This window comes from Xyrauchen texanus, chromosome 8, assembly GCF_025860055.1.
Source record: "Xyrauchen texanus isolate HMW12.3.18 chromosome 8, RBS_HiC_50CHRs, whole genome shotgun sequence".
Lineage (NCBI taxonomy): Eukaryota > Metazoa > Chordata > Actinopteri > Cypriniformes > Catostomidae > Xyrauchen > Xyrauchen texanus.
In genome coordinates, this window is record NC_068283.1 from 13,871,288 (window position 1) to 13,880,175 (window position 8,888).

At 36.7% G+C, this 8,888-nt stretch overlaps 2 protein-coding genes across 2 annotated transcripts; one reads left to right on the top strand and one right to left on the bottom strand.

Moving 5' to 3' along the window:
- Positions 1 to 3,511: 3,511 nt before the first annotated feature.
- On the bottom strand, positions 3,512 to 4,463 carry LOC127648053 (hemoglobin subunit beta). Its single transcript, XM_052132643.1, has 3 exons — positions 4,296 to 4,463; positions 3,983 to 4,205; positions 3,512 to 3,761 (listed from the first exon to the last, which is right to left on the bottom strand). The coding sequence occupies exons 1-3, from the start codon at positions 4,385 to 4,387 to the stop codon at positions 3,630 to 3,632; spliced, it is 447 nt and encodes a 148-aa protein (XP_051988603.1). The 5' UTR covers positions 4,388 to 4,463; the 3' UTR covers positions 3,512 to 3,629.
- Positions 4,464 to 5,764: 1,301 nt separating this feature from the next.
- On the top strand, positions 5,765 to 6,690 carry LOC127648055 (hemoglobin subunit alpha). Its single transcript, XM_052132646.1, has 3 exons — positions 5,765 to 5,927; positions 6,152 to 6,359; positions 6,450 to 6,690. Exons 1-3 carry the CDS (start codon positions 5,833 to 5,835, stop codon positions 6,576 to 6,578), a joined length of 432 nt encoding a protein of 143 aa, XP_051988606.1. The 5' UTR covers positions 5,765 to 5,832; the 3' UTR covers positions 6,579 to 6,690.
- The last annotated feature ends 2,198 nt before the right edge of the window (positions 6,691 to 8,888 follow it).

The following is an 8,888-nucleotide window of genomic DNA, read 5'->3' on the forward strand; positions in this document are numbered from 1 at the left end:
TATTATATTATATAGGTCAACGAATATGAATTTGAAGTGGTTGGTAAAATATCTAACACTCCCAAAAGCAACAGCTCAAATTTAGAATGAAAAAGATGCATTTTGTCTTCCATGATACACAAGTCTTATAACTGCCTGCTCATAGAATAAAACACAGGGGCATGCCAGTGGTTTATGAACATGGCTTTAAGGAATATTCTGAGTTAAGTTAAATCAAAAGCATGTGTGAACAGTATGTGATATTTAATGGCCTAACTTTCAGTGCTATGACAAAATTACCTGTCATTTCCATGTTTGGCTGTATTTTCACAATATTTTCATGTGGACTATCTGGGACCTTGTGGGCCTCAGGCTGAGAGGCCAGTGGAGGCATGACACTAAGAAACAAGGCACTGCAAATGCAAAATTAATAGATAGACAAACAGCTTGAATGTGTACCACACAGTTCCCTGGGCCCATCCTCAGGGCAACACCATGCCTCCAGAGGATTGTAAACCATAATCACTGGCCCTAACAAAAATTTACTTTATTTAATACTATAATAAAAACTATATGAACTGTATAAATCATATATTACAAACAATTATGTATTTTAGCATATCTACACTAAGCATCTATCTCTTCACATGAATGAGTGTGTGCCTGTGTGTGTTTTGGTCATATATGGCTCCCCTTAAGTGTTCATGAATTAATATAAATTGATTAAATTATATGTTACAATATCTTAAAGTTTCCAAAAGCCAATAAGAGCACAATTGATGAATATAAAACAGAAAAGTAATGTCTCTCTTTGGCGTAGGCCCTGTCTGGTGGTCCGAGGGAGTTGTACTTGGAACCGTCATATCCTGCTGGAGATAGGAGGCAGGGGCGAGGAGCATACCCCCATGCAGGATGGGACTCAACTGGTGGTGGTGGAGTGGTGGAGGTTGCTGTGTTAGCACACTGAAACAGCAGTGTGATAGATTGTGAGCAGACTTATAAAGCAACGGCTTACATGTGATTGGCTAGGAGTTACCTAGCTAATGGTGTTATGATGTACAGCTGCTAGTCTTCCCGCTAGAAATACACTGCGCTTACATTTCACAGAGTAAAATATATATAGTAAATAAATATAGTAAATGGTTCACAAACGCTGATGTAGTGGTGCATCCAAAAGGAAAGCAAAAGCAGGAAAAGTCAAAATGGTCACTTTTTTACAAAATGTAAAAATAAAATAAGAGACAGTTGGATGCTAATATCTGTTTTTAAAATGTTGTGCTGTCTTTGCTTTAGTTGATGTACAAGTATCATGTTTCAGTAGTATCTGTTATATTTTGAGTTGAAGTTGGGCTTATCATGATTAGGAAATTTGGCTTAATTGTCGTACAAATTATTTGTGATGATTGTAATGATTTAATTGTCTGTATTATGGCTTGTTTTAAGATGCAAAGGTGGGCCCTTTGCAACCCCCTTCTGCAAACCTGAATCACAGTGATGATGTACAGGGTGGGTCATATAAGGTGGTCTGCGTTATCATCAGCTGTATAGTGCTCAGTATCTGTACAAGACCAGATTTGCACATGCAAATTGTGTTTAGCAGTGATTTTGTGGGCATGATTTTATTTTGTAAATCGGGAGCTAAACAAGTGCTAAGAGCACATGCAAAAAAACGGCGCTTTTATCAGGCGCAATTCATTCTTAGTGAATCTGTCCCTGAATGGAAATCATGAGAATCCATAAAATTGTCTCTAAATGCACACATATTTGGACTATAACTTCTAATGAATGTTGTTTGCTAAAGCCTCACAATTACAAAAAGATGAGAGCTCACTTTAATGGACATGTGTCTTTATTACATGTTTACTGTATGTCCATAACTCTCATTGTGAATTTGCATGTCAGATGTGTGCTCCTGCTGTAAACAATAACCATCACGACACGACCGTTGGATATATTTTTGTAAGAAGGCATAATTCAGTAAATATTACAGAATATGTACCAGTCATGCTTCTTCTCTGCCTCTTTTTTTTCCCTCTCTTGACTCCCAGATTGGTTCATCGGACATCCTCTTCATGATCCCTGCATCCCGCTATTACTTTAATTTTATCATAGCTAAATGGATGGGGGCCCCTAGGGGTGTTTTCGAAAATGTCATTTCAGTCTACTAAGCATTGCCAATCTTGGTTTTAAGTGTCCTTGCTGTGAACTACTGTAATTGCCACCTGTCTGGGGCCCTTTCCCAGCTTGTGGCCCCAGGCAATTGCCTGCCTTGCCTGTCCCATAGGCACGGCTTTGTCTGTGTCACTGCATGTTATTAACACTGCGTATATAACTGAGCAATGACCAACCATTATACATCAATGTCTACATTAAATTTAAGGGAGGCTTGTTATGTAAGTCTGTCCCATCATGGTACATATGTTGAGGCAGGGGAAGGGGCGGGGCTTGGGGCACTTAAGTTCTATGTGTAATAATGAGCCTTCTGCATGCTGATTTAGAAACAGATGTCAATTTCATAACCAAATTAAAATTAGACATTTTTTATTAAAAAGAAATGTGCATGATGTCCATGATAAATGCATTTTTGTGATGAGATGTGCTCAGTGTAAGTCTGCAGTTGTCATTTACAGTTGTGCATCTATGGTTGGACAGTCAGTGTGAGGCTCCATTTACTTGGCATGAGAGTGAGGTTGTATATATATATATATATATATATATATATATATATATATATATATAAACTTGCAATGAACAACATATTTAACAGCATTTATTAACCTTGGTGAATGTTCATTTATAAAAGTGCAATTGTTAATTATTAGTTCATAATGCAATTACCATGTTAACATGGTATAATATAATATATTATATATGTTGAAATTGACAACATTAATAAAGAATAATAAATACTGTAAAAGCATTTATTCAATCTTAGTTTATCTTAACCAATGTAATTAAATAATGTTAATGAATACAACCTTATTGTAAAATTTGACCTATTAAGCTCCCTGAAAGAGTGTCATAAGCTTACGTGATATTCCTATGTGATGTAATTTGTATTTATTTATGTGCATTCAGTCATGGTAAAAGATCTAATTATTTATTTTGATCGATTAATTATTTCTTATTTCGGAAGTGTTACATTTGCAACAGATATTGTGTAGAATACGCATTTTCTTTCTTTTGAGTAAGTAAGAAAAACAGTGGTCATTTTTTAGCATTTCTTTAACTGGAACTACTATATGACTTCATGCTGTTAACACAACATAGTCTGCAAATGTGTCCAACACAGTATAAGTTTGGCTTTAGAAAAGCTCAGTAACAGTTGGGTCTTGTCGATTTAATACTTTTTTTAATCTCCAAAGATCCCTTAATTCAAGAACTCCTACAAAGAAAAATAGTCTAAATGTGTGGATATAACAGGGTTCTTTGCAGAACCTAAGTTGCCCCGAACCATACAATTCAATTTTAGTAGCCTGTAGCTAATTTTCAGTGTGTTTTGCGGAATAAATTGGAACAAACAACAAGAAAGTGCTTTTAACACAAATGTATTTATGTTATGTTATGTTATAAGAATGAGCTCTTTGAGTTAATAGCTCGTCGCTGTGCGATCTTCTGCAATACAGCTGGTGTTCACTTGGGATGAGACTCTAGTGGTACTGTCTGCCCAGGGCGGACACGACGACCATCAGAAACTTCTGCCAAGCCTCCTGGATGTCAGGGTTGAAACCTGCGGGTCCGAACTTCATGGCTGCGACCACAGTGATGCAATCCGCGAGGAGCTGTAGAAGATATAGATCTATTAGGCGGTTGTCCTCCAATGACAATAAATAAATAATTATAACAAAAAATACAACATTCAGCGTAATCTGAGCACAACTCAACAGTTTTCTTTAATTTACACCATTTTGATACTGATTTTACCCTGCATTTGTCTATACATCCGTCTTTTTGTTTGAGGTAATTTGTTATTCCTGCGCACGCCGGGTTTGGCACAACTTACCCTGAAGTTGTCGGGATCCACGTGCAGTTTCTCGGAGTGCATTACACTCAACGGGGCAAAGGTGGCCTTGATGTTATCCATGTTCTTAATGGCTCTCTCCAGACCTCCCATCACGGTCCTTCCATGAGCTGCCACTTTGGGGTTACCCATGATGGCAGCGGGGCTTGACAGGTTGCCAAAGTTGGCAAAATATCTCTGAGTCCAGGGATACACGATCAGACACCTAAATAAACAGAAGCATTTGCAAAGACAATGAATAAACTCGGTTGGTATCATCAGTTATGTGTCTATAACGAGAGTGATGCAGTGATACCTGGCCAGCGCCAGTGGTCCGATTTCATCGGGATTGAGTTTTCCCCAAAGGCCAAGGATGGCACTGCGCTCAGAATCTGTCCACTCAACCATGTTGACGCTTTAGGATGTCCACAGGTACTTGCTATTCAGTAGGAATCGCTTGTAAAAAATAAAGAAACCGGAGCACAATTTATTGATGTGTGATGTCTCCGCCCATATCAAAATTCAATGTCTTATTGGATGATTTTTCTCAGCAGGACGTGCATACGTGTCTGGACCTCACTGATCGGATCCCGTCCAAAAATTTCAACTTGTTGTTCAACGTTTTTTTTTTTTTAAAGCTTCAACAAGATCGTTAAAAAAAAAAAAAACCTTGAACAACAAGTTGAAATTTTCTTGTGGCTCCAACTTTTGTTTTGATCTCCATGACATTGCTTTCCAAAAATGTGCCCCACCGAGTTAATGTTTTAAGTTTCCCCCAAATTCAGGTAATCAGTATGATATATTTCAGTGTAAAGTAGGCTACAAACAAAAGTCAATAAAGGACAAAAGAAGAATTAAATTGAATGTAAATTTACACACCTTTAAATGAGCTTTAAAATCAATTGTTTAAATTCAATTGATTTTAAGTTCATTAAATGGGAGTCAGATAGAATAAGTGCAATCTTTTTTATTTAATAAAATTCTTTTGAAATTAATAGTAGTTAGATTAGGCATTTGCAACATGAATCTTGAAACATGACACAAATAGCCTACGTATTTTGGTTTACACACAAAAAAAATATAAGCATTTAATATTTTTTAACAAAATATCATGTGAGGTAGAGAGATTTTCTGAAACAAAACTTCTGTTACAGTCAAAAATCACAGAAGCTGCTGTCCGCACACTGAATGACAGTCAGACTGGAAAAAGATATAGCCAATATTTTATAATATATTTAAACTTACAAAGTGAAAAAGTTCAACGTTAAAAAACAGACATGCAAATATTTCAGCCCATATCTTTCTACAAAAGTCCATCTAATTAAATGTATTAATCATTAATAAATTAAATATCTGAAGTTTTATTAATGTTTAATTTAACATTACACAATTCTGTTTGATTTAATTTTGCAATCAAATTAAAATGCGTAAATCTTAGGCTAAAATATTTGTTTGTATGTTTTTGTGTGTACTTGAACAATGCATGCAGTATTATATCTGAATAATATGTGTTATAATTAATTTTTTGTTATAGGCTAAGGGGACTTAGTCGTTGTTTTAAATTTGGCAAAATTGATGGATCATGGTATTAATGATGACATTTACTCGAAGCGCGTCAAGGATTTGGGTGGAAAACTTTAGTTATCTTTATTAAACACGAAGCACGAAATTGGCAAGTATTTGATTGGACACAAGAAGTTGGACATCAGCAGTCATGCGTCTAAGAGGTGTGGTTTGCACCGATTACCTGGGTGTGTCGCTCTATAGTTTAATATAAAAAGTGGGACAAATTTCTGTTTTCGTCAACATCTTTTTCTGAGGACAATTGAACTTGAGAAAAAGAAGACGCAGCGATGAGTCTCTCTAGTAAGGACAAGGCCAATATCAAGGCTCTCTGGAGCAAGATCAGCCCCAGGGCTGATGAAATCGGTGCTGAAGCCCTCGGCAGGTAGGCCTAATGATTTATATTCTTCACGAGGATCTCTAAAAGACAAAACTATATTGAAACTTGTAAAATGCATTTCATACGAACAATACTTTATCAAAGAAATCATAGTGAAATGCTAAATTAAATGTTTTAGTATTTCTTATGTCCAAACTCACTTTCCTCTAAAGTGCTCTTATTATCTTGCTGGTCATTTCTAATATTTTCAACATTTTTGTTTTGGTCAGAATGCTCAACGTCTACCCCCAGACCAAGACCTACTTCGCTCACTGGGCTGACCTGAGCCCTGGCTCTGCTCCTGTGAAGAAGCACGGCAAGACGATCATGGGTGCAGTCGGCGAGGCCATTGGAAAACTAGACGACCTTGTTGGAGGTCTGGCGGCCCTCAGCGAACTTCACGCGTTTAAGCTGCGTGTTGACCCGTCCAACTTCAAGGTACACCAAAACAACCCAAGTGCTCTACATCTGGTATCACTTTGATAGCCCAGTTAGGTCATGACTCTTTTCTCTTTCATCCTTTTCTAGATCCTCGCACACAACCTCATAGTTGTCATTGGCATGCTCTTCCCTGCGGACTTCCCCCCAGAGGTTCATGTGTCAGTTGACAAGTTTTTCCAGAACTTGGCCCTGGCTCTCGCTGAGAAATACCGCTAAACGTCCAGAGGAGAGTATCTTCAGCATGCAACACTGTGCGGCACCTCACCCTAACCAACTCATGTGTGATGTCTGAATACAATTTCTCAATAAACGTCACAGAACTACATTATTTGGTCGTGTTTTGTTTTTTGTCTATAATGTTCATTGTTGGCAGACCCTTTTATCCGGGTAAATGTAAGGTCAATGAATCTCACGGATATGTCTTGCTATAGCTAATCATTGTACGTTCTGTGGAGACGAACACATTTGATTTTGAACCAGTGAAAATAAGGCATGAAATTATTGGTTTACACTTCACAATAAGATTCTATTCATGAACATTGGTTACTTGATGCATTACGTATAAGGAACTAATAATGACTTTTTACAGCATTTATTAATCTTATTTTAAGTTAATTGATGAAAATACCAATGTTATGCGTTAATGCTAGTTCATAATGCATAAACGAATTCTTACATTGGCCTACTGTACACAGCTTTTGAAGTAAAAATATGTAGGCTAATAGTGGGCTGTTGAAATGAACGTTAATCAAGATTAAGAAATGCTGTAAAAGTATATTGTTCATTGTTAGTTCATGATATTAACGACTACAACCTTATTGTAAAGTTTGATCAAATATTGTGTGTCATGTAGGCTACTCTAATCTATATTTTGAACCGTTTTTCTAATTAAATTCTTGGAGATCATTTTTTCAAATGATGAAATGGCCAGATGGGGATCATGAGATATTTTATTCTGGTTTTATCACCGTTTATCATAGAATTCAGACAGTGAACACCCATTGAAAACTATGACCACCACAAACACTGTTTTTGGAACACGTCATGAATGTATCAGACTGCTCATTATTCTGTTTAAAATTAAATAGCCTATACAGAGCCCTTCGCAACTTCACAGACTGTTTTACATTTTAAGAATAATTTCTGGTGATTTATTAATAAGAAAAGCTTTTTTAAATGCTATTTATTTATATTATTCCAACACTTACTGCATCACTGTTCCGTTCATGGCAATTTAAATGTGCCTTTCTTGTCAGATCTAATTGAAACATTTTGGATTGCATACATTAATGTTGCCCTGTAGAATGATTTGCCTTCCCTCAACCAGAATATGTGTTGTTTATATGCTCACAGAATTTGTCTTGGAGTTTCTTTAACTCTGGGCAATTTTGGCCCCATGGACTTCTAGAAAATAAGCTCTCTTAAAACATTCTTTGCACTATTAATAAAAAAAAATGTCTGTTGTCAAACAGACAAGTACTGTTGGATTAAAAACATAGAAGAACTGTATAAAAAAATTAATAAAATAATAACAACACAATAATTAGCATTACCATAATTAACATCCAATTACTGTAATTCTACAAGAAATCTCCCTATAATTCCATGAAATGTTTTACTTTTAACATATATTAATTGTTAGAAGAGTCCTACACCTCTAAAACACAGAATCATTTCTTAAAAATAATGACCTAGAAAAGTACAGATAATTACTATTGTTATTACAAAAATATAGGCCTAATGTAAATCTAAGACCATTTATATATAAAACACAAAAAACATGTAACTTTACTTTGCAAAAGCCCAGGTTTAAATTACCATTACCATAAAAAAAAAAAAAAACTAGTTTAGTTTGTTTAATAATCCATTTCCCTCATGGGAACCGCTGTGACAGTAGGCCTAACCCAGACTCGAAGATGGTGTTGCACGTAGGAATATCGCTGGAGAGGAATCGTCGAGGGAGCACGCTGGAATGGCGTCTGAAGAGTCAGGTAAGTAGGCGGTAAGTAAGTCTGCATATTGCGATGATACCAGACGAAGAATGAAGTGAGAGTGGAGAGGTATATAGAAGAGCTGCTTGACACGGTGATTGGAAGCAGGTGAGGGTGATTAATATTCAGGGGAGCGGGAAGGTTGAGTGTTTGTGGTGGGAAGGTCAGGTGGATCCGTGACAACCGCTGGCTGGTCCCCACAAGGTAGTTTTTCTCAGGTTTTACTACCCTTGTGGGGACATTTGTTCCCCCACAATGTAGTATAAACATGGTCTCACACACACACACACACACACACACACACACACACACACACACACACACACACACACACACACACACACACTCACACACACACACACACACACACACACACTCACTCACACACACACACACACACACACACACACACACGTTCATATATTAAAAACAGAATGAACCTGCGATGGAACGTTTGAACATTTAAACATTACAAATTACACACATGCACACACAAAATAGCACTTTGGCTGAACATGATTCAATCATGGACAGT

What these genes read in the sequence shown, in the direction of transcription:
- LOC127648053 (XM_052132643.1), bottom strand. Translation starts at nt 4,387, where the DNA reads ATGGTTGAGTGGACAGATTCTGAGCGCAGTGCCATCCTTGGCCTTTGG. An exon ending in GGACCACTGGCGCTGGCCAG is followed by an intron (nt 4,206 to 4,295) that starts GTATCACTGCAT and finishes CTGTTTATTTAG; the next exon opens with GTGTCTGATCGTGTATCCCT. An exon ending in TGGATCCCGACAACTTCAGG is followed by an intron (nt 3,762 to 3,982) that starts GTAAGTTGTGCC and finishes TATCTTCTACAG; the next exon opens with CTCCTCGCGGATTGCATCAC.
- LOC127648055 (XM_052132646.1), top strand. Translation starts at nt 5,833, where the DNA reads ATGAGTCTCTCTAGTAAGGACAAGGCCAATATCAAGGCTCTCTGGAGC. An exon ending in GGTGCTGAAGCCCTCGGCAG is followed by an intron (nt 5,928 to 6,151) that starts GTAGGCCTAATG and finishes TGTTTTGGTCAG; the next exon opens with AATGCTCAACGTCTACCCCC. An exon ending in TTGACCCGTCCAACTTCAAG is followed by an intron (nt 6,360 to 6,449) that starts GTACACCAAAAC and finishes ATCCTTTTCTAG; the next exon opens with ATCCTCGCACACAACCTCAT.